This window comes from Loa loa (assembly GCF_000183805.2).
Source record: "Loa loa unplaced genomic scaffold supercont3.75, whole genome shotgun sequence".
NCBI lineage: Eukaryota > Metazoa > Nematoda > Chromadorea > Rhabditida > Onchocercidae > Loa > Loa loa.
The window spans coordinates 211,184-237,083 of NW_018108255.1; the positions used below are offsets into that span (position 1 = coordinate 211,184).

A 25,900-nucleotide genomic window follows, 5' to 3' on the forward strand; every position below is an offset into this window, starting at 1 on the left:
AGCTGAAAACTGACTACCGATTTCTTTCTCACGGAAAATTCGAATAGAAAACAAACTTCGTAATACGAATATTCGAGTGTTTTTGAAAGGATTTTTTGGAGGGATGTAAATATCTTCTGAACTTTCCATGACAGATTCCACAATAGATATTTTCTATTAAAAATACGTTGTTTTGATTATGAATATACGTAACAGTAAGCAGAATATGCATTACGAATATTTTGTTCTTAAGGATAACTTCGAATTTGCGTCATTTGGTTGTGTTTTTATTTCAAATTATAAGTTATATTACTAATTGATTTGATAATATAATACATATAACTTGTTGGACTCAATAATTATTGTCCTATACAAATTTTTTCTGGTAGGTTGTCTGGGAGGATCTTGTTTTCATCAGTAGTTTGTTAAATTAAGAATACGGTGTTTTTATTATGAATATACGTAACACAACACTAAGCAGAATGTGTATTATAGAAGAGTTGTTGTTAAGTGGAAAAGAAAAAGAAAGTGTACACTTCTAATATATAGTTTAATTTCATAATACTTGTGGGTATACAATATTTTTTGTTGTTTCATTGTCTGTACAGATATAAAGATTGTTTGATATGTCTCTAGACTCTAGAATATGCAACATATATCTATCTTAGAAACAATTCTTGTTTAGATCTATACCGAAAATTCTAATTCTTAGCTTTGTTAATAATGTTTTTTACTGCTTGCCATTGTAAAGCTTTGGCTGATTGATATTTAGCAACATGATAATTGGCACGTCGATTTTCAATTGCAGTAGGTGCTGGAGACATCTTTGACAGACCGAGTGAATTCAAAAATTTTATTAGATAATTAACTGCTTCATCCACAACAGTGTCCACAAGCTTGTATGTAATTGCTTTGCTTTGAATGTTAGACTAAATAGTTCGTAGACGTCTTTGTTTTTGACTGCAAGAATAGCTCGTTCATTCAACCAATCGTGATTCTTATAATTGGTTTGAATATTGGGAAACACTTTTCCAATCAAATCTTTCTTTGACAGTATTAAATGCAGAAGTTATAGGGCAATGAAATTTATCCTGAGGTCAGATTGATCGTCACCTTTCTGTTCCCAATTTTCAGCAATTAATGTGAGAATATTTCAGTTGATCGATCGTTCTGCAGCTGGACACGCATATTTGCGGTTAATTTTAATATCTCTACGTGTTGTCACAAAATAGAGTATTTTAAGCAAGCACTTAGTCTGTCGCGTCCATCTATTGAGAACGAAACAACGAAGCAGATCTGAAACTGTAGAACGGGATCGCCGTGCTCGGAACCGTGCACCCTCTAGTCTGGTGACACGTTGCTCTGCTGTTACTCGGCACGTATTTGAGTCATTCTTTATCTTCTTTCGTTTGCTGCTGCTCGTTCTTCCAAGTTTGATTCGCAATTATTCATCATATTGCTTCCTCTCCACGAATACGACGACCTAAGTTTGATCTTCTGTGAGACATTATTTTAATGAACAGACCGATTGCACTGAAAAGAAAAAAAGTAAGGAAGTTATAACAAGAACACACAGAGTTGTAAAACAAAAAAAAAAGACAGAAAAACATAAAATAATGCGTTTATTTATAAGAAGAAGAGAAGAGAGAATATAGATATAAATTGCATTGAAAAATAAAAAAAACAGTTAAAGAATGAAATGAAAAACAATGGAAAAAGGAAGAAATCAAACTATGTTTAGGAATAATTCCCAAAAAATACATTAGAATTCACCGGAAAAAGCTGGACTGATCCATGCAGTGGGCAGGAAAGTTTATTCTTAGTGAATATAATAACAGTTCAGCCACAAATTTGGGTATAATTTAAACAATTAAGTTAGGTAATAGTGAGAATTTGAAGATGAACGAGGTTGAAAGAAAATATTGCTGTGCGCAGATAAAATAGAATTCGGTCGGCCTCCCGATTTTAAAGTTTATATAGGAGAAGTTTACAACAATCCATGAGGTCAATCCGATTGATCTCAAGATGACCTGAGGTTCTTTAAAACTTATCGACAGTGACCTGAGATTCTTTAGAATATGCCGACTTCAAACTTGGTAGTCAATACTAGTTGATTTACAATATCTTGCAATACGAGTTTAAACTACGCATATTTACAATGTCGACAATATTTCAACAAAAGCGTATAAGACCTCCATGATGACCTTGATGGATCTTATCAAAGATCCTCCTCTTTATATAACTATATATGTACTCAAAAAAAAGTATGTTTTTACCCGTCACAGGTGTAACATTTATATAATGCGGATATACTAAAATACTCGAGATTCGAATGCAACGTTTATCAAAATTTCAGAATAATCGGTGAAGAACTTTGGGAAATTTAAAGCATTGGATAAACCGAACAATTACATTTTTATTTATATAGATTAGTTTTATGTCATCAAACTGTTGAATTTAACAGAATTAGATAATGTCGTTTATTTCTGTATGCATTTTTCAAATGATTAACAGCTGATGTTGTTGAAGTGCCAGAAGATGGTTAAGTTGATGAATCTCCAGTTTAAGTGGGGGATGAAAGAAAGAGTAGTGTGATATCTGACCGCAGATTTTTCCTCCATTCTTCTGGAACGTCAAAACCGGTTTTATGATCCATTATATCTTTAAAATATCAATTGCAGAGGCCACCGATGATCTTTACCATCGATGACTGAAAGCTATCTTTGTCGTCATCATTGGAAGCGTTGCAATTATCAACACTGCAGTGGAAAATGAAACCCGACCCGTTTGAGTGTATAAATATGATCACAACGTTTTCCATGATCTTCATTCCTGTTTTGTAAAATGCAAGAAGCAAAAATTGTGATAGTTGTAGCATTCACCTGTAGTGTGCTTGCAATCACTGCATGCTTGGTTGTGATACCTTCCGCATACGGAGTGATAAAAGAAATCGGCGATGAAGTGTTGGATGAGGTACAAGTATGTGTTTAATTATGATTTTCATGAATGTCTGAGAAATAAACATTAAAATTTAAAATCACTACTAATTTATTCCGAAAATCAATAAAATTTCGATAACATAATTCTTCAAAACTAATTTATCACAAGTTTGACATCATTTCGTGCTTTAACATCAACGAATAATGATGTTAAACAGACGATTGATATGTTAATCAAAACGGCTTCTCAGAGTTTTAATCCTGGATAAATTATTTCGTAGTTACTTTTATCTAGCGAAAAATTGTCTATCCTATCCGAAAAATAATACTAAATTTGTACTTCTTTTTATCTCAACTTTTTAATTGTTATTCATTTTTTGTATCGAAGAATATATTAGAAAATCTTGCTAATGACTTGCTCATTTATTTTTTGTCTTTTTATTATTTTTCTCTAATTGAACTTTCACTTTCTCCAAGTTCTTGTAAATTTCGTTTTGAAGTTTACGCTTTTCCATTTCTTTAATGTTTTCTCATTTTCCAAGCAGTACTTTTTTAGTACTTGAGCCATTTCAAAAAGTATTGTCCTAAATCTCAAAAAGTTCAACAGTTAATGAAAAGTCATCAAATCAGAGGAAGGAATCTTGTTGGAATGATTGCCTAATAACTTTTTGTTTTATTTACTTCGATGAAAGAAATAAGTTTATCAAACTGTAATTGTTTGATCATTATTTCGAAATATTTTCATGCACAGGACTGGATATGCCTAATCATTTGTAGCACTGATAGGAATGTTTAGTTTAACAGCTAATCTTCGTAGATATGGGATTGTTTTCTTTGGAGTTATAGAAGTGATTCAAATTTCTGCTCTGATGATAATAGCACAATTATTTACTTTTAATCATTCCCAAAATGAGTCACAATTTTTTTCTAACAATTGATACATACTGGCATATTTCATTGACAAGAAGTGTTTCCAAGAAATGTATTAATCCAATTTTGATATCACAGTGGAAAATTCTCATTCATATCAAGAGAGCAGAAATATGATTATGAGAAATGGGGCATCAATTTGTTTTGAAAATAAAAAGGCGACAACTGGGAGAATACATCTTTAGATTGAGCATTTGCATCGAAATAACTAATACTGTAATTAATGCTTGAGGAACTTTCTAGTTTACAAACTTATTGCGAGAAGTATTGATACTAACAATTTATATAAAGTTTCCGAGACATCTCATATGTAAAACAGAATATGCAAGAAGTAGGAAGTTTTTTTGAGACAGAAGCAGAATTACGGGACACACAACATTAAGTTCAATTGGATAAAAGAAGCAAAGAACATTTAAAAACCTAAAAAAGAAGATAGAGAGAGTGTCCTGTTTTTTTAATGCCCTCAATGTTTTTCATTAATACTTACTACCAGCACTAGTTGTTTTAATTAAGTAGATGCCATCCCAATTAAAAGAGTTAATCAAATCAATGATTTTACAAACAGCACTTTTCACGAAAACCATGTAGTTAATTTCAAAATTATTCAATCCCAATTTTATGAAACTGTTAAAACCAATTTCTCGAAGAAATAAATGTTGGACAAAATTACTTTGCAGTGAAATTTTCTCATGACGAACTGTTCTTCCATAGTATTTTTTTTTCATAAATCGTTCTATAGAATGAAGTGGATGAAACTGTGAACATCATGATGGGAATAATTTGATCATTAATTACTTTTAGTTAAACTTATATCTGAACTTTCCACATCACAAAAAATTTCGACAATTGTTTTAATATACAGATATTTCGCGCCGAAACCGATTCAGCATGGTCCGAAATGATGAGTATCCAAATCAGCTTCAGTCCGCCTAACCGACCACGAGATAATCCATTCAGTAGTATATTTCGACGAAAACGTCAAGAGTACTCGAACTTGCCATCTTATTGTTTATGTCAATTACCGAAATCAATTTGTTCCCCCGGACTACCAGGACTACCTGGTCTACCTGGCCAAAAAGGACGTATGTTTTTTTCAATGCTCTTTCGGTATTACAAGTACTCTGAATTTATCAGACGAAAATAAAGTGCTTTTTTGTCATATTGGGTTCAGTAATCTCTTTTTCAGAGCCGGGTCTACCTGGATTACCCGGAGAAGACAATACAGTAATTTACCCACCAGTTACTTGTCCACCACAAGATATGCCTTGCATCAAATGTCCGGCTGGCCCCCCTGGTCTACCTGGACCAGACGGACTACAAGGTTCTGAAGGTCCGGATGGAATTCCAGGACATCCAGGACCTCCGGCCCAAAATGGACTACCAGGACTACCAGGACCAAGTGGTGACGCTGGTTTGCCAGGTCTACCTGGTATTGTTGGTCTACCTGGTCTACCAGGCCAAGATGGGTTGCGTGGAAAGGGAAAAAGAGGATCGAAAGGAAGGCAAGGCTTACCTGGATCTGTTGGAGAACCTGGACCGGATGGACAGAGAGGAAATGATGGAATACCAGGACCAGTAGGACCACCAGGGCGTATTGGTATGCCAGGCCGATCGGGAATAAATGGACTTCCAGGAGCACCTGGTGAACAAGGTCTCCCTGGAAATTACGCCGCCTATTGCCCCTGTCCGTCACGTACCAGTTACTACAGTCGATTTTCGTGATGATTTGTTCGACCTATATGACCAAACACAAAAATGCAATAAATTTGCAGTTCGCGTGGAATTTTAGAATTTAGAAACAAATGAGTTGAAAAATAATTCACAAAGGAGATATATAAAACAAAAATAATACAAATTGTGGAAAAATTCGATTATTTAAAAATTAGGTGACATTTGAATGACACAAAAGCAAATTCGTTTTCATTGTCAAAAAAAATTCAGAGTATCAGTATGAAATATTCTTTCAAATATCAGTTTTCGGGGAGTCGATCTGTAAATAAATTAACAAAACATCATAGTTTTGAAAATGGAAACTTTAGAAGATATCAACAAAAGAAAGACAATGCCATTTTTCCTCGATGAAATTGATTTTAAAAGCAAAATGTAACTGCAGAAACAAAAAAAAAAATTAACAAAAAGCCTTTGTTAGGAGCTGAAGATCCTCTAAGGCCGAGGAGCATCTCATCTAGCTGGCCATTGAAACTGAATAAAGCGTTTAATACCAATCAGTCCTTCATTATCAGTTTTCATTATTTTCACTTTTTCTTCAGCACTCTTAAATGTATCTCACGCTATTATTCACATGCTTCGAGCATTTTGTGCGTCATCTGATTTTCGTCGTGCACTTGGCGACATTCAGCTTCCCGTTTTAATAGACTATCTGGCGATGTGAATAATCGTATGTCATTGATTGCTTAGACGCTGAATTCTTTTGAAACTCAATTGAATCGTTTTAAATTTTCAGAAAGCTTTCCTGCTAAACTAGTTAACAAATAGATATGTTTATTTTGCAATTTTATCTCCGGTATGAGTCATGGAAACCGGTATAAATCATTAACTGACTACGCAGAAGTGTAAGAGTGGGCGATTCTTTCTCGTGTCCCTCTGTGGTCACAAAATAAATGAACTATTTTGTTGAATTTGTAGGATATTATAATGCTTACCAAAAGGGTGTCACGCGTTTCAGGACAGGCGCTAGTGAATATCTTATAATAAAAGATCAGCGAATACCCCAAAGTCCTGAAAAAGTGAAACTTTTCCAATTTTTAACTCTTTACTTCTGTAGAATACTCTATCTTTTTCTTTTATGTTAGTGGGCTGTCTCATGCTATATGATCAATTAATTGAATGATTAATTAGATAGATTACTGAATCACTTAAATTTAAATAAATTATCTCACCAAAAACACAGAACCAATCATATCCAGTCATATCTCACCTTCCTGCTCTTCATGTCCCGAGAAATAAAATGCGTTATGATTATTTGGTTCAGCTTTTGAGGCTGTTGTATAGACTTTATTTTCAACTAATCGAGGAAAGATTTGTCACTGTCAATTTCATCTTTATTAGCATTCATATTTCGTACTAATATGTTGTTGTCTTGGTACAACAATGTCATATAGGGTGAAAATTTTTGATTAGAATATATTTAAGGTGGCCATAACCGCAAAGTTCCCAAATTGATGGCATCACTTATCTATAGTATTTTATATGTCTGTGTTCGCATTTATCGAATAGGCCCAATTCCTCAATTGCATCACTTCTTCTACAGTATTTTTCTTAATTAACAAAATTGCTTTGTAAATGAGTGTTTAACAGAACCAAATTGCGCCTAATTCGGTGGTTCGAGCTTATCAAATGGATTTTTTGCACTTCTAGAAAAAGATATTCCAATCTTATCCATCTGATGAGGTCCTCATTATACCTATCATCATTGTCATAGATGTATTAATGGCATTTAAGGCCATCTCGTTTTACTAAACGATACTCATCAAATCGATTACGCTATATTTTTATCCTGATACTAGAGATTCCAGAAAGTAGGAAGATTGGTATGAAAAACCTTAACAGAATTTTTGATTCAAAAACCTTAATTTGTGGGAAGAGTGTATTGAAAAGTGCTGCAAAGTAGAAAAGTTGATGAAATTGAAAGTTTAAAAGTTTTTAAGCTCCAGAAACTGTAAAATTGGCGTCGTCAAAGCGAAAGGCGATAAATTGCTTGAAAGTCAGAAATAAAATGGATGAATATAAAGAAAGGTCAATTCCCAACTTGCAATGAATTTTGATTTGGTTTTCATTGTTGTCCATTTCGTCATTATTCAATGTGCATCGTTCAGTGCAAACTAAAATGTTGTACCATAATGAATCAAATTTTTATCTTTTTCCTTATTCTGCAGCAGCACTGATATCGGAAGAATTAAATTGTCAAATATGAAATCTAAAGTAAATACCTTTTGCAACCAAAACATTTGAAATTATTTCTCATTTTTAATTTTTCATGATCCGAAATTTGGTATTCTTTTTTCTCTCCTGTTGAACAAATCTGAATAGAAATGATGATATTTAGAATTACTTTACTCAACTACTGCTTTAGTTGAGCATTAAGTAAGTAATCAACTTATTTAATCAAATCAAAAACTACAAATCTTACTTTTGTCGACTTTTGGTGATGCTTTTTTCAAGCAATTAAGTTGGTTTTCAAACTCTATAACAGAGAATAATTGAAAATAATTTCAAGAAACTTGAATTCAACATGTAGTTGCCAAATTTTACAGGTTTTATACATGAATGTGATCAAATTTGAATGATCAAATCAGTAAAAAACTTTTCAAGTCTAAACTGAAAATAAAATGGAAATGCAAACGTTGCTTCTAGTAATTCCTGCGAAGATCAATTAACATACCTCGAAAGATAATATTGCGATTTTAAACTCTCTGTGGGAAAAATCTAGGGCTCTTCTGAAAGAACTGATCGGAAGTCCCTCTAACTAAACGAAGCACAAATAATAACAATAATTCTAGTATGATTTGAACTGAAGTTACCATCATAAAAATCGATGCAGTGTAAACGATAGAAAACTGTATAATAATAAAAGCGGTGTTGATCAGCTGGACTACACTTTTGGCTACACAATGCCGCCGATTCAAGTGTCTCATCTAGGAAAAACCGAGTTGAATGGAAGGTCAAAATTAACCGATTTTATAATCCAATAAACCTTAAAATTTCCTTAACATTTGGAACTTTAGAAGGCTGCAATAAAATTTTTTATTAAATGCAAATTTAAATTTTGATCTGAACTTGCATTAGAATTCAAATCCCGGTTAATTTGAATTTCCAATCAGTCCGTCGTTCATATTTAGCAGAAGCGCCCACTAAACAAAGCTAACTTTTTCAAAATTTTCAAACTGAAAAGTGAAGGAACGTTCGAATTTCAAGCATTCTTTAAGACATCTGCTTGCTTTTCCGTCATTCGTCTCCACATCTGCGTAATAAATTTTCAATTCATTGTAAGGCAAGAAAATTTAAATATTATTTGAAATTTTCACTGCAAATCTATTGAAATATTTTTTTCGGTTGTTAGGAACTAAAAATGCTAAAATGAATGAATTCTTTGCAAAATTGAAACTAAGTTCTTGTTTTGTCAATTAAAAACTATCGGGTTTCGATACAACTTAAAAGTTCGCACAACTTAAGTTAGTTACAAATAATTTAAAAATTTGAACCATATTTCGTAAAATAACTCTTGAAATACCTAAGATTAAAGATTAAACCTAAAAATAAACCGAAATGAGATAAAGATCAAAATATACATAAAGAGTGGATAATAACGTCAAGAAGAACAATTGTGATGATAAAACTGCAACTGATCGTTGCCATTGGGAAATGATCAGAGCTTGCGTTGATATTACAGCAAATTTAGGTCGCCTTGATAAATTAATGCCATTGCTACGAGGTCATCATTAGATGTACCCATTGCAAATAACAGAATATATTCTAATCAATCAATTAATTAATCAAGCAGTTGTTGACAGCTATCTCTCCAATAATTAAGCAATATTTCAAACACCAACCTATTGAATGATTGCTAAATGACTAGTAAAATTATCCATGCATTTTTGATTTATCAGTAATGCCTATTTTTAGTAATGATCAATCCATGATGCCATGGTTGTTTAAGTTCTATGACTGCCACTGATAGGCTCTTGAATTTCGTTACAACTTCGATCACTACTGTAGAACTTTGATGGATGACTCAGAGGGAATAAATTGAATTAACTCATTACTCAGCTTAAAATATTTTTCTGTTATGCTATTTGGTATTGGTTTTTGTTTTTATTTTGTCAAAGAAAATACAGCATTCCTTCTACAATGATGAAATCAAGTAGGTGTTCCAGGACGACCTGTCACTGTTAATAGCTTTGTCTCATTGTCTCTTTATATGCTTTATTATCAAGAGTGAGACAAAAGAAAATTTCGGAGAAACTACGTAATATGATCATTGCTATATGTTTATTAATAGTGACAAAACTCATTGTTCGCAAAATTCGTCCTCTATAAAAGAGTTTGAACCTTCTGACAAAAAAGCTTTTGACAAGTACTTCTCCTCACTTTGAATCACTTTTCTCTACTTCTTTATTTTTACTGCCGTTTACTAACAAAAACTTTGAATCAGTAATTAAGAACATTAATATCCGAGAACTGATATTCGACCATTGCTCGGATCCTCATTTTCATATTTAGGAAATATCAAGTCAATTTTTTCTGAAGTACTAGCTTGACCTTCTCAATAGAAGTTTTTATTATGTCGGATTTGTTGGTCCTTCATAGAACCAAGTTTTTCCTGCTTACTCCCATATAGTTCATTGTTCCATTATACATCTTTTGCCCTGTATATTAACCGAATTGTACTAGAATTTGATGACTTTTTCGGTGTTTAATTAGTAATTTATTTACAACTACATGATTTTGCAAAATTTTTAGATCAATTAAATTGTGAGTACTTTAAGTAAATTTTGAAATAAATCAATTTACATATGGTTTAACTGTGGAAAGTAAGTAGAATGAATATAAAAATATTTAGCAAAAACTAGCGTGTAATAACTAACCTAACGTATTTTCTCTGTTGTGCCATCTTTCTTCAAATGTTTTTAACAACAACTGAACCATTACATTCATCTAAACGTCTGTCTGTGCTAGTTTTGATTGAAAACTATCTCAAAGTATATTGTTACTGTGGAAGGTATACTGTATATAGTGAATAGAAGAGATCGGAAAATTGTAAAATTTTCGAATCAAAAAAGCATCATAAAGTATGCTTTAAACTTTAGGATTCTAAGAAATAGCGACACTTTAGCTCAATTGTAATATGAATAAGCAAGCAACCATTTTGAGCGGAAATTGTATATACAAAGAAAGAAACAAGGGAAGTTGCTGTTTAAAACTTTATTTAATAACATTTCAACGTACTTTACTCATCCCCTACTTTAGAGTGACTTTACTACTTTTAAACTTAACTAATTAAGATATAATTTTAATGTAATTTCATTTCCGCATGTCTCTGAAAAATTTTTTTTTCTATTTCTACATTGGAAATTGCAATCGTTTCTGCTCTATTTTTTTTCTTCTTTCTTTGTCTATGCAAAACACATCTTTATTCAAATCAACTTTATTTCCAAACTTAGTCACTGCAACCAAAACAATACATACATAAAAATTAATTTTTAGAGTTCGTTGCAGAATTAATTTATATCTAATTTGCAGGGAATGACTGAAGAAGAGAATTGTCAACGATATTTTGCCATAAGTAAAAAAATGCCCAAAGGTTGGTGTGATTTAAAGAGATTTTTTGGGAAACTCGTATAATAACTACTTTGGAACGTTCAATTCCTGAATGTATCGATGAAAGTTAAGCTGAAATTTCGATATAAAAGTGAAGAAAGCTAGGAAAGCATTATAATATAAAACAAAAAAGAAAATACTTCAGACGTGAAACGCCATTGTGGACTTTGTCGACAGCATGGAATGCTTGTGGAAACGCGTGGTCATTACTGCAATCGGAAGAACTGCAACTGTTCAAGGGTAGAACATACACAACCCGATGAGACTAAAATATCAAATGAATTGCTAAAATTACCATCATCGCTTACATTTTTATAATGCTCTTGAATGTCAACACGATCTAATTGCTTACTCATCCATTCTTCTCCTTGTGAATAAAACAGTGGCTGGAAATGAACGGAATTAACATTATTTAGCATTAAATACTGTTTTCGATTCAAAATATGAATAATTCCCGAATTAAGTTAACATCCACTTGTTGCAGTGTTTGCTGATACGTAAACGTCGACAAATTATGAGCACACAAATTCGTATACGCCGTGCACAGGATAAAATATTCCAGCGCACTTCGGAGCCCAACCAAGCAACTATCATTCCCCAAAATTATCTTGATAAAAGTGATCCAGGAGTAAGTTCACTTCTGTGTTGAATGAGTTGTAGAAACAATTATCGAATCCCGATTCCATACTAGATGAAAAAATTAGATATCAATCTTCTGCACAACATTCCTAATCTTATTACTGCCCACTCCTCCTTTACATTTCGTCATCAGGATTAATTCGTCATTTTCAAACCATTTTTTTTTACTGTAACTCAGATTTTCAATTGATCGTCCTTCTTCAACTTACGAAAGAGGTTCCATTAGTGTTCGAAAGCAAAGGATTTCCTCTTCCGTTGGAATGAATTATAAAAGATGAAAGAAAGATTTTTACCTATTCTTAAAATCTTTCAGATATTCCATCCCAGAAAAATAACTAAAACAGGTACCATGACCCAAAATCAATGCTACATTTGTCAAAAATGCAAAAATCATGGCTTTTTGGTTTGGAAAAAGGTAAGATATTTGTAGACCTACAAAAGTTTAGAAATTTTCATAGATGTTTAAATAAATTAAAACTAAAACTACGGTTTACTTCGGCGTTCTTGAATTTTCAACGAACGTCTTGAACAAAAAGATCGATTCAGGAACATAAACGACACTGCTTGTATGCGAACTGTAGATGTGATCAATGTGAATTGATTGAAACGAGACGCAAATTAGACCAAATTTTGAAGGCCTCAAAATTTAGATCCAACAAACACAAAAAAGAACAACAAACTTGTAAGCAGGCCTTTATTCGTTTAATTTTATATTAATTTTACAATGTTATGAAGATTAGATCATCTTTGACAGAGTAATGTAATGTATAATGTAAGCTGGCCACAGTTGCATAATACAGAAAAAAAAAAATGATTCTGTTTGTCGAAAAAAAACAAAGGCGAATTCTTTTAGTAGTACGCACAACCTGAAATCCAGTCATTTCCGGTTTTGAAGTAGGAAAGCCAAATCATTCATTCATTTCGTGCTTTTTTCTTAGATGTACCAATACCAATGAATTCACTAACCAATTCAAATATGCTAACGACACCGATTAAAATGGACAAGCAACTAACACGACAAGCTTATGATCAAGGTGTCGCTGAAACACCTATTCCTCAGTTGAACTTGTTATTTAGCACGGTGAGTCAATGATTTCCTAAAAGTTAATAATTATTCATTGGAGAGTAAGTATTTGTTCAGAATTTCGAGCGTTCAAATGTGTTCTCTCATGAGAATCGTAAATGGCGGAGTTTTCAAATTGATTAAATTAACCTAAATCTGAATAATAAATTCATACATTATTATAAAATCACTGCTTCTCCATTTCACATAAAATTATGTTAAGCTTTTAATCGACCCGCGAAACGCAATTAAAAGCTATTTTGAATATTTATATAAGGTTTTTGCAGTTTCAAAAAAATACTATAGAAACTGCAAAATTACAGAACTTAAAAACTGTCCCGAATAGAAGAATATTTGATTAATCAGTAATTGACATTCAGATCTTGACAGCGAAATCTCAACCTTCGTCTGAAACGAACATGTCCGCTGTAACTTTCGATGAATCTAAAAAATCGGATACAGTATCAGGGAATGGTCTAGTATATCCTATACCACTAAGGCCGCAATCTTTTTTATTACCTGTTACTACTGTAAATATGCCGACATTTTGCGGTACTGATGAAGTATTGAATATTCTTGCAACAATGCGACTTGTGCTTGACATTCTTTAATCTTCCTATTTAACTATATGAAGTCAATGCTAATGTTGTGATATGCAGAATTTGCACCCTTGAAATTTTTCACCTGTAAACAAAAAGTCTAGACTCACCTATAGAAGAGAGTACTGTAAGTTTCTGCAGACGTTAGTATTATGAAAAATCGAGGTATAGTAGAGCTTCATTCGATATCCCTTTTAAATTTTAAAAGTAAAATTAAGATGGAAATTTCTTTTTCAGTTTGCATCGAAATTTGTTTCTGTATGAAAACTGATCGCTGATTAAAATTTTGTTTACCTAAATAAATATTCTTTTCAATCTAAAAGTTTTTATAATTTTCATTTTTATTACTATTTTGATTCTGAAAAATGGGAAGAATGTTAAGAGATTGCGAAATTTTTTCAACTTGAACCGATGATAAGCCGTTCATGCATGTGACGATTAATAAATTTGTTCAACAATTTGAATATGGAAATTTCCTAGAAACAGAATTAAATCTGAACCAGTAAATGGTCGTTACCTCTTTCAGCTGGTTTGTTCTAAATCTTCTTTGCTTGCAAACTTGGCTACTTAAATACTTTATTGTTAATCGATTTGACGACAGGTCCATTTTTACTGTTAATTTTTTAACATTTTAAGTCGGTTTTGTATAAGCACTTCCCTTATCCATCATTCAACCACAAATAGCTATGGTATATAAGTTTTTCTATCAGTCAGCTTCAGCGCTTTTGTATTTTATTTGCAAAAATTTGGAAGTATAATTTTATCTGAAATATATTTGTTTGATTAAATGAACATTTAAAAGTTTTCGTTTCAAATCAATTTCTTTCCGTTCCGACAACTTGCAGAACTCGATTGGACTCAACACATGTTGTTTACTCCCAATTTTTCATTTAATTTAATATTTAAGCAAAAATTTTTATTTTCATTTCATGGAAGCTCAGTTGGCTTTATTTACAAATAATTTAAGGAAGTGTAAAAACTTTAACTCTCTTGTTTTCCTCATAATCAATAAGAGATTTGCAAGTGCATGTTTGTCAAATCAAAGGTCGAAATTTAAGGTTTATCAGTGTTCGAAAATGTTGATTTTACAACAGGTCTAGGAAACAGAAGAATATGATGACTGAGCGATTTCTAAGTAAACAATTGAAGAAGCTGACAGGGAATCTCTCGCGAGAAAGTGAACTTGAAAGAGTAACCTCAGCTGTCTCTCTAGTATATCCTTCCTTTTTTTCATTTGCTTAACATCCTCCTACAATGGAATATCTCTATCTGTACCAAATTATCCTTCCATCCTTCCTCCAGTTACAACATTTTTACGTCATAGAAATGTCTTTATCATGATTTAAGCATGCTAACTGTAATTGCTCTTTAAAATTAACAATGACGTAATTCATACTAATGTGATTCTGTAGTTGCGTGAACAACGAAATATGAGTAGCGAGGAAGATGATTACGATGAAAGTGCAAACTTGAGAGATCCAGAGAAAGTAAGAAAGAAAAAAGAAGGGCGTGGACGAATATTATCAAAAATTCGGAATATTGGTCAACGTGTCAAATCACGTATCCGACGTGATCGATCAGTATCATCACAATCAATGAATGAAGGGAACAAATCGGAGGATACTGAAACTGAGTTAGCTGAAAGTGAGTTCACTGAAACACCGGTGCAAACTACCGATGGAGTTTCATCGGATCAACAATTGGTTAGTCTTCCTGTGTCTTTCACTGTAAAACTTTATTTCCGTGATACTGGGCGCTTTCATTTTATACCGTTCTCTAACTGCGTGCGTAGAGTCAATTTTATTTCCTTGGCATTTCAGGCAAGTGCTAAATTTTTAAGACTAAATAGTTCATATAGCTGTAATCACTAACCACTAGACTGAGAAAATCTGAAAACAGAGATATTGCTTGATCGTTTAGGTTTCTGCTGAAGTTTTCGCTTTGATGCTTACAACACGTTTGTTTGTATATGCTTCTAAATCTTTTGAATCTTTTAAATTTGTTGTAGGAATCTGAAACAAACGATTCGACGGATAATTCGCTTAACAATATGGCATCAGATAGGGAACGAATAGTTGGTGCTGATAAGATGAACCAACTAATGGTTGAAATGCAAGATGAGAAGGAAGACGAAGATCTTGACATGTTGCAATCCTTTACTGTAAGTTTCAGCTTTTACTGAGCTGACCGTTACTTTTTAAGTGTTTCCCAGAACCAGAACTGGTTGACATCTCTAGAGATATAATTTTGTTTCGAGAGAGTCGTCACTAAATTCAATAATTCGAAAAGCATGAAAGTTTTACTTTAGGTGCGGCTACATATATTTGAGGCCCGTGAACTCCATGGAAATTGTTTGAATCCTTTGTTACGAGTGATATTGGATGGACGTTGCCGCTCGAGTCTATCGCAACACAATACAAATTCACCGCGCTGGAATGAATCGTTTTCTTTCACGATCCGAAAGTCCCTCCAGGATATGATCCGGACGTGTTTGGAGTTCCGGGTCTGTATAAGTTTCTTTTGCATTCCGGAATTTCTTGTGTTCCCAAAATTTGGTAGGGAAGAATTGTGTATAATGTATTGCGTATCCTATCCTAAGCAACTTAAGTAAAAAAAAGCGAAGAGGGCGCTTATGACCAACCATTTATGCGTTGAATTTCTTTTGCTTGAATTTGGAAAGAGTTTTAGTCCAAAATGAAAGTATCTCTTTCATATAGTTAAGTTTACAGTAGCATATTTCCATATCTTGTACCTCTACGATATCTCCTTAAAACTTGCTGTCATTAAATTCATCAGATTATTTATGCAAAAATTTAAAACAGGTCTACAATACTCAACAACTTGCAAGTGACACATTGATCGGAGGATTCCAATGCGAGCTAGGATACATTTACAAATCAGAACGACACTTGTTGCGAGAAAAATGGCTTGTTCTTAGAGCCGACTATCAAGAAGTTGTAACAGTTGGAGAGACTGATCGAATTGCTTCTTCCGATATACGTGGCTTCCTGAAGGTTTTAAGTTTCATTTCGAATTGTTTTTTTTTGGAAGTTTATTTAAAAAAATCATAAAAATATCAAAAAAAAAAACATGCCGTCATATATATGACTGTTAACTTCTGTTATAAATTCTTGGGTAAACATTCAATTCAGTCCCGGTTTTTTTTAAAAAAGATTTAAGGATGTTATCACTGAGCGATAACTGTCATAATCTTTATTCTGTTTCAGATCCTTTCATTACTTTTGATATTTTCCTCAATATCATCATTATTTTTTGCTTTTTTTTAAAAAGGTATCAATAAATGTCCGTCGAAGCCTCGATCCAACACCAGCACCATCGTTACGTAGTAAGGTGATACATGACGACGAGGATATTTTGTTCTCCGGTTCACTAATGCAATATACCATGCTGGTAGGTTATGCTGTTAAAAATTATGAAAGCTTAGAAAACGACGTGACTTACTAAGGTAAAAAATGTTTTATCTCGATAACCAATGAATTTATAGTTAAATTTGCATTAATGAGCTTTTTTATAGTCGAAAATTATAGTTATTCATTTCCAGATAAGGATCTTCCAATTGTGCCAGATAGCTGATCGTCTACGAACGCAGAACGATGATGTTGCAAGACTAGCTGTGCAAGTTCAAGTATGGAGAATTTAGTTTTTGAAAATGTAATGCATATTTTGGACTAGAAATATGTGAGTTAAATTTTTTAGATTGGAAAACAAAGTAAAATGACTCACGTACTGCCAGCTTTATATGAAGTGATTGATTTTAATGAGGAAATCATGCTTCCTGTCGTTTGGCCAACCGTCTTTAAACATGTTCGTTGGTTTTCTTTTTTTTTTTTAAATTGAATATCTGGAGAAAGTATTAGAAGTGAAATATTTCGTGCTGTTGTGGAGAGACTCCTTGAAAACTTGGGAATATTATAGTTGAGATGTTTGGAATAGTTGCAAATTTTGTTTGAATCGTACGACAAACATTTATTTTAGATTTCATTTCGTATTCTTCTCATTTATCAGACAAAAATTCGTAAAAAGAATATGGAAAAAGTACTGGCTACTGCACACGTCAACTTATCTGATATTTGTCAATCAGGATATATGAGTGCAATGACAAGCGATCTACCTAACTCTGACAATCAAGGGTTCATTTTTATATTAAAGATTAATCAGATATCAAAAATAATAATCGAAAATAAGCTAAATATAATCCTTTCTGTTGCATTTTACAGTTTCCTGCCAATATTTGGTCCATCATACATAAGCTTTTATGCATCAAGTAAACGTGGAATAACGAGAAAAATCGAGAAAGCAATACGAGAAGGAAGACGGCCAGGCGATTGGTAGTAATTCGTTCATATTACACATTTCTTGTTTGTATGTAAAAAAAAATACAGTAACGAATTGCAGTTTTGTTGGTCGTGCTCTTGTCGAGGTGATATGTTTGGAAGAAGACTGCGGGCAAAGTTCTCGTGATCCGGTGACGCCTGATATTGTGCTATCACTGAAGCCACAATTGCGTACATCAGAATATGTATTACTATCTACATTTTTTGCTGTAAATATGATTCATCCTAAGCTTAAGTATGTTTTTTGATAAATTTTTTCCTTAATTTTACCCGGCATAACTTGCTTATATTTGCTATAAACTTTTGATTTCTATTTCAACAGATGCAAAAATGTGCGTTTTTCGTTGAGCATAGGAGAATACGGTAATCAAGCCTACGGAAAGGTACCAAAATGTACAGCACGAACACTTTCGGTAACCTTTCTTCCATTGCTTATATTTCTAAGCTTATATCACTGTCTCATATCAAAGATTTCTAACCTTTTTTGATGCTAAGGGAAACATTTGAAATGAAACGTGCATTGAGATAGGACATGAGAGAAGTTTAAATTGATGAGGCTTATTTATTGTTAAGGTTATGCCAGCCTTTGCTGAGAAGTACTATACGATGCCATGGGGAAATCATAAACCTGTTTGTGAAATCCCTTGTGCGTGGGAGGATGTTTCATTTCGAATGAGACACTCCAACGTTTTGCAGAAGGTGCGATATTTTGTTACTGTTTGCTATATTGCTGAATCTTAATCTTACTTAGACTTTAGCAGGTTCATTTATATTTAGATAGCTAAGATGCTGTTACACTCTTCCGGTTTGGCAAAACTGAAATGTGACGGTAAAACAGAAGCGTCTTCAATCATTCTCCATGCTATTGAACAAGCTTGCGATTATTTTGCTAAACTGAGCAAATGGTTTGTTTCTTCAAATGAAACATTGAATAACTTTCAGTTTAGTTCGACTTGTTATAGAAATTAATAATGATGACTAATGATTTAGATATTAGGGATGGATTTTGCTTGCAGCATTGAACAAGACTGGGAGTCACCACTGTCATCACTGCTTGATCGACAACGTCGTCTTGTCATTATTTCATCCATTGTCAAAATGATCGAGGATTTTACTACACTGAAATACGATAAGAAAGACATATTCCAAGTCAACGAAGTCAGTGTGCATTCATCTTCGCTGCAATCAAAGAGTGTATTTTCATGATTAAATTGCACTTGATTCTCTTAAACCATTTTTTATGTTGTGTTCCCATTCCTTACTATAATATTTGTCTTAATCCAATGACGCATGAATATTAATCAGTTTCATTTAATTTACCAGATTGCTCTGAACCATCTGCAACGAACCGCTGAACTTTTAATGAAAATTTCAAATGAGCCGGAGATGTCAATACCGGACGCAATACTTTCGATGTGCGATGGTGACGAATTACTTGCATTCGCACGAATTCCTGTAAATGAAGTAATTTTGATTTTTTTTTGAAATTGAAAATATTCATTGGTGGGATGAAAGCAAAAGTTCAGTTCATTGCAATTGTGTTTGTATTTGTACTTTGGTGAAATTAGCAAGGGCAAGGCAGCAACAGTTATAGCGATTTTGTTTTGTTCAAAATTATTTCATTTTGTTGCAACCACTGATTGTCTTTTAATTACTATGGTATAGAATAGATCTGTATTTAGATCTATTATCACAAGAAAGACTGTTATCGGGGAATGTTTTGTGGACGTCTGCGAGCAGTAACATTAAAATGGCCAAGCCATGATGAGAAGCAAGAAAAGAAGGAGCAAATACCAGCCGTTGTTCATCTTCGTCTTTGGTTTGGAAAAGTAACGGATCGTAACAGTTGGGATAAAGCAATTAAGCCTGGAGTGGTTCAATATTTTGCAGAAGTTTTTGAAAATCAACGAAGGCATCTGGGTGGTCAGTGGATGGAGACTGATGGGAGAAAGTTAGGTTTATTGCGTTTCATCGAAAACTGGATACAAATATAGATTAAAAAGTGCTGAAATGCTGAAAAGAACTTTTTTGCTAATAGGAGGTAAAAGGGACAATTCTTTGACAAAATGATTTCAGTGGTGAACCCTACGCTCGATCGGATGAAACAGGAATTATTCGAATGTCTGAAGACGATGTTAAATTGTCTCATGGATGGTCTTACAAGGCTAAATTTTGAAAATCTTGTCAAACTGAATATTTGTCACTGATTGATGAGAACATAATAATGACCGTTCATTAATATAGTAATGATAGCTCATCAATAATTTAAGGGAGCCTGGAAAATAATGTTTTGCCATGATATGTGGGTTGGACCCGATGCCGGCCATTCACGATATGAGGATGAAATTTTTGAAGTGCAGGAGAAGCAAGATGATATATGGACTGATTTATATTATACAGGCGCATCTGGTAACCCCATTGATAATGCTCGTGATCGAAACGCTCCCCCAGGTGACAATTTTATCGTGTAAATTCATTTACTCATCAAGAAATATGCTCAATTCTATTCAATTTAATGACACTGTGACAAAAATTTGGACTCTATTCATCTAAATTTCAATTTTTGAAATAACAGCGGAAAAAGTCGTGTTTGAAATGCGAGGTGATATTGGAGCTTAATACAATTTGAGGATGGCGGTGGGTTGGCGATTGGACGATTGACCTGTTCTGTGCAGGCGATGCCGAAGGATGGTCATATTCTTCGAATGCAGCTAATTTTGCTAATGATGACGCCATTACCGATTACAGAGAGCGGTTAATGATTTTGGTTTTGGAACATATTGGCTGGTTTCTATAATTTGTTAACATAATTTATCTAACTTTAGAATATCAGGCGAGCAAATATGTCTGCAATTTGAGTCAAGAAAGAAAGGATATTGTTATATCAATCGTTAACAGATTAAAATTGTTAAATGAACTCCTTCAGGGAAGGACATAAATTTCGACGTCGGCGTTGGTGGCGTATGAGAACGCTTGGAACAGGCACAAAAGATGCTTTTGAAAATATCGATGCTTTACGGAGAAGCATTGATCCTGAGCTTTGGGAGGTTATCCATTTTCATAAATATAGTTTGGTTTTGTCGGAAACATACTGATGTTATTGCCTTTACAGTATGCTAGTGATTTTCGTGAACCGGTACATGTGCAAAAGATGCCTGGTGACAAGTACCGACGCAGGCGATATGTTCGTGAAATGGTATTCTCGGCTAATCTTAGCCAGAGGTTTACATTTATTAATATTATATGCAAAATGTTGTTTTCCGTAACTTCAGATGGATATAAATAGGGGATTTTTGATACAAATTTACACAATATTTAATAATCTTTTAGAAGAAGACTGGCTCTTTATTTGGCTGAAGATGTTTCAGTTTCACCTCGGATTTATGAAGTAAGATTTTAAAGATTGTAAAAATTAGGAATCTGTCAAAGAAGGAGATATTTGTCCATCGTGCGGTAAAATCTATGAAACTTCATCTTTGAGGTTTATGATCATGCAACACGTTGGCAAATGCGTGCATCAATTTTATGGGCCAAAGATTTACTACCGACAAATCGTCGTGCATCGAGAGCATTTGTTCGAGTTATATTTTTAAATCGATGTCAGGAAACGGCAATCACTGAAAATACTGTTGACCCGATCTGGAATGAAACGCTTATTTTCAAGCGGGTGCGTTCTTTCATCAGAAAAAGGAAGGCGCTTAGTGATAATTCTTTGGTCACTAAAAGCAAACTTAAAAAATCCGTGTAATTGGATTATCATGCCTTTTCTACAGCCTGCTATAGAAAGGAAGTTTAGATTAGGAATTTTTTTAACAACTATTACGGTCTAACATCTTTTCTTTCTAGATAATAATATGTGGTGGGATGACGTCCGTCCGTAAAGATCCACCAACAGTGGTGGTAGAAGTATGCTCAGAAGATTTCAGTTCCTCCGAAATATTTCTTGGACGTTTTATGACAACACCCTCAGTTATATCACTTGCAACTGATCAGCGTGGAACGCCTAATTGGTTTCCGTTATCACTTCGCAAGGATAGACAGAAGTATGTGAGAGCAGAAGCGTTAATTTTCAATGAATCGTAATTTCCTGATTTTAATTTTATTGAAATAAATAAAGCTATCTCAGGCAACATACATTTTTAGAGGCGCTTTATTAGCACTATTTGAATTATTCTTGTATGAGGGTCAAGCTATACACATTGCGCCGTTGAAGCCACCACGTAAAAAACAAAGCAATCGTTATTCAATAGCACGAAGCGTTTGTCCGATTGTCAAACAGTATACAGTGCAAATTTTGTGCTGGGGTGTTCGGGATTTACCTCGATATCAGGTAGGTTGAAGAGTTGCACAATAATGACAGGTCGTTATTATTTCACTAACTTTACCCTCAAAAAGCATGTTGATGAGAAAGCACTTTTTGGCTGTTAGCAGCAAACGTACCCATTGATTATTGATCTTACAAAACTCTAATTGACGGCCTAAATTACATGACATCTCCTAAGCGTTCGAAGTGTCGTATGCGTATGTGAATGATTGCCGATTCGGGAAACTAATTTATCCTATCAAATATAATAGTTAGCATACATTGATTAAGTTCTTGAACTGGCTATAGAGAAACTAGCATGATTGACTTGTTATTTATCATTTTTCACAGTGCCTTTTGCAGTTGTCATCTGTACGTAATCCATTTGTGGAAATTCGAATTGGTAACAAGATAGCTCGAAGTGACGTGATCGAAGATGCGAAACGTAATCCAAACTTCAAACGGCCATTGATAATTCTGAATGAAGTTCAACTTCCTGCTCATTTTTATTACGCACCACCGTTAACTTTTAATCTGTATGACAGACGTTCGTTTGGGCGTGAACCGCACATCGGTATTTGCGTTGTTCATGATTTTGCTAAATATATTAACAAGTTACCGAAGGTTCGTATTTTCATGCATCATACATTTTACAACACCTTTTAACCGAATACTCAATAATCGATATCTTTTATTTTTTGGAAATCTTTTGCAAGAAAAATTGGCTTAATGATAAACAGTTACCTGGTTGTTAATGCTAAATATATGGGATTAGAAACCAGTAGATATGTTCATCAATGGTGCGATGAAATTCATTTGCTACAGAAAATTTAAAATCTCCAAAATATTTCAGCGTACGAGACGGGATATTTATAGTTGGCAGAAGTATGATGAGACGTTATCCTTCGAGGAAGCTTATGAGAAAAGAATGACGGTGATAGATTCCGAAGAATATTTCTTTGGTAATTGCATCATCGACTGGTGGAGCAAATATTACAGTTCAATTGGGGAAAGCGAAAAAGCACCAGGATATGCTGAGTAATTTATTAGCTTGGAATTATTGAAATTAAAGAAGTTTACTTTTGAGAGTACCTTTGAAGAAGTGTTACTGCATTTTTGCAGACTACATATCGTCCTCTCTTTTCAGTTCTGGAATCGAAACATTACGGGTGTTTACGTGTGCTCTTGAAGATGTAAGTGAATATTGTGGGTTTTCTGACTTTCTCGACACATTTATCTTTCGGAAAATGACTAAAGAAAACATCGAAACACCAGAATTAAGGATACCACGCGGTGAACTCAAAGCCCGAATTTTCATCAGAAGAGAGGACAAAATGTCAAATGGTCTCATTTTCAGTTTTCTACATCATTCATGGTTCACAAAGTTGATTTTGCCCTTCAGTTAATATCTTTCTTTTTTTTTAGATTTTTTCGCCTCGCCCATCGTCGAATTTGCTGGGGTAACCAAGTGCACTATTCGCGTATACATCGTGAGAGCTTTTGATTTGATCAGCAGACGAAAGGATGGCACCTGTGATGCTTACATTAGTGTGAAGTCGGTTTTGTTTTTATATCTTTGACCCCGGATATAAAAATAATCGGAAAGTTTAGTTTCTCCACAAAAAGTTATTGGAATTAGAAATTTGGTAATTTCAACTTGAAAAAAATCAAAAACTAATTTTAATTTCAGGAAAAAATAAAAAATTAACAGTCACAATGAATTCTCTTTGAATGAAAAACTGAAGTGGCAGCCGTGAATCGTTAGACTGATTAGTTTCAGATTTGATGATTAGCCTGAAAATTGTTGATTTTTTTGTAAAGTTCTTTGAAAAGAATCACTGCATCTTATATGAAGTATGAAGTGGTTAAACAAAATTGGAAGATGTAGATGTGGAACAAAAAAGAAGAAAACTTTGCGAAAAGATTATCGACCAGGTTCACTGAATCCCTTGTTTGGCCAGATGATTGAAATGGAAGTGGAGATACCAATGGATAAAAATCTTGTGGTATCAGTCATGGATCGTCATCGTATCTTTTCTGGTATGCGAGCACATCGTGCGTACAATTCATTTCGCTTCCGTTCATTCTATTCATTTCTTTAAAGTTCCACTATTACTCATTTTGTGAATATAAAAGAATCGAGATTAAGGAGCACCAAACAAAAGTATCCTAAGAAGTATTCAAGTAAAATAAACTGGAGAATTTAAAGATAAAAACAGAAAGTCAAATTGCTACAAAATTTGTTGCAGATAATGAAATTGGACATACGGTAATTGATTTGGAAAATCGTCTTTTGACACAGTTTCGAGCTACCGTTGGTTTACCAAAGCAGTATACAATACGGGGACCACTTGTCTGGCGCGATCAACTTACACCTCTCAGCATATTAAAACGGCAAGTTATACTCAACCTTTAAAGAGTTGCTACCGCTTCCATAAGTTGCCAACTGTAAGCTATACGAATTGAATTCAGAAATAATATGGGCTGATAAGTGAAATGGATGTTTCAGTGAAGGACAGATATAACAGTCTTCGCTCGGTCTTTTGTATTCTTTGTTGTTCAGGCAATGCATGAAGATGAACTATCCTGCGCCAGAACTGCTAATGAAAGGAAATGATGTCGGGATCATGATTGCTGGAGTCGTGGTGTGGTTGAGTGATATTGAGAATGTTCCTCTAAATCATGCGGAGATTTTGGGCCGGCCGTTGCAACGAGTCGCGCTTTATATTTTGACTAAGGCTTGTTTTTTTATCAAGAAGATTCCCAGGCCTATAGGTTGAAGTGCCGGTATAAATTCGATGAGGTACATGAAAACTAATCGGGTGTTACCATTTAGATGAATCTGGTACCAGAACATGTGGAAACGCGACCGCTATACAGTGCTGTCAATACGGATAGCGAGTGTGGTAAACTGGAAATGTTTGTCGATTTGTTCCCACATGCAGTGGGATCGGTACCTCCGCCCTTGAATATATCACTTCGACGGCCTCATGGATTTCAGCTTCGTGTAGCAGTTTGGAGTGTTCGTAATGTAATTCTTACCAAGAGGACGATGGGGAAACCGGTATTTGTGCACATCTAAGCAATGATTCAAAAGAGCATGAAAAAATGCAGGCATAGATTTTTCGGTAGATTTCACTGAATGGAATGATTTCGGAAATTTTCCCTTCAAATGAAAATGTAATAAGAGTGTGGAAAAGTTCATAACAATACAGTTTTTGATATTATTTCAGGCAGCAGATATCTATCTGAAGGTTTTTTTTGAACGGAAGTGAAAAAGAAGAGAAAACTGATGTTCATTACCGAAGTCTTGATGGATATGGCTCATTTAACTGGCGTTTCGTGTTTGATTTCGATTTCGATATCTGGGAGAAGAAAATCGCGATGTACACCAAAAAACATCTCTTTAGGTCTTTTCTTTTAAATCTGCTATCTTTTCACTAGATGTTGTTTTGATGAAATAAGATTACTTTTTGTGATTCTGCAATTTATCAACTTGCCTATTATTTTTTACATTTGCAATCTCAGCAAGAAGTCGTCACTGTTGGTAGATCCAGTACTCTTCGTTCAAATCTGGGACAACAATAAGTTTCGAAAAGATGGCTATATCGGACAACTTGCCTTGGACTTGCTTTCTTTCGATGGTATTGGTGCTTTTGCATTTGTTACAGTCGCGATGGAATTAAAAGAAAATACGATCTCTGAATATATTCCTTAGCATATTTAAATGCGAAATGGAGTTTAACATTTCAAGC

General features: G+C 33.9%; 3 protein-coding genes across 3 annotated transcripts; all 3 read left to right on the forward strand.

The window, feature by feature from the left end:
• Window positions 1-2,823: 2,823 nt before the first annotated feature.
• Window positions 2,824-5,570, forward strand: LOAG_04008 (hypothetical protein; the record flags this gene model as incomplete). The annotated part of the gene is made up of 3 exons (XM_003139545.1): window positions 2,824-2,958; window positions 4,711-4,930; window positions 5,035-5,570. 3 exons carry the CDS (start codon window positions 2,824-2,826, stop codon window positions 5,568-5,570), a joined length of 891 nt encoding a protein of 296 aa, XP_003139593.1.
• Window positions 5,571-11,111: 5,541 nt separating this feature from the next.
• On the forward strand, window positions 11,112-13,499 carry LOAG_04009 (hypothetical protein; the record flags this gene model as incomplete). The annotated part of the gene is made up of 7 exons (XM_003139546.1): window positions 11,112-11,169; window positions 11,332-11,426; window positions 11,671-11,814; window positions 12,139-12,240; window positions 12,372-12,507; window positions 12,764-12,906; window positions 13,269-13,499. 7 exons carry the CDS (start codon window positions 11,112-11,114, stop codon window positions 13,497-13,499), a joined length of 909 nt encoding a protein of 302 aa, XP_003139594.1.
• A 1,418-nt stretch (window positions 13,500-14,917) lies between these two features.
• LOAG_04010 (C2 domain-containing protein) lies at window positions 14,918-25,863 on the forward strand (the record flags this gene model as incomplete). Its single annotated transcript, XM_003139547.1, has 35 exons — window positions 14,918-15,190; window positions 15,496-15,648; window positions 15,796-15,990; window positions 16,310-16,501; window positions 16,779-16,898; window positions 17,050-17,133; window positions 17,205-17,312; window positions 17,484-17,638; window positions 17,726-17,836; window positions 17,904-18,077; window positions 18,165-18,255; window positions 18,416-18,541; window positions 18,620-18,747; window positions 18,859-19,000; window positions 19,166-19,306; window positions 19,525-19,793; window positions 19,919-20,006; window positions 20,113-20,293; window positions 20,473-20,596; window positions 20,769-20,889; window positions 20,955-21,064; window positions 21,173-21,230; window positions 21,324-21,509; window positions 21,689-21,885; window positions 21,986-22,172; window positions 22,509-22,769; window positions 22,999-23,183; window positions 23,293-23,489; window positions 23,571-23,700; window positions 24,034-24,185; window positions 24,395-24,543; window positions 24,722-24,859; window positions 24,982-25,209; window positions 25,379-25,416; window positions 25,674-25,863. The coding sequence occupies 35 exons, from the start codon at window positions 14,918-14,920 to the stop codon at window positions 25,861-25,863; spliced, it is 5,382 nt and encodes a 1,793-aa protein (XP_003139595.1).
• Between the last annotated feature and the right edge of the window lie 37 nt (window positions 25,864-25,900).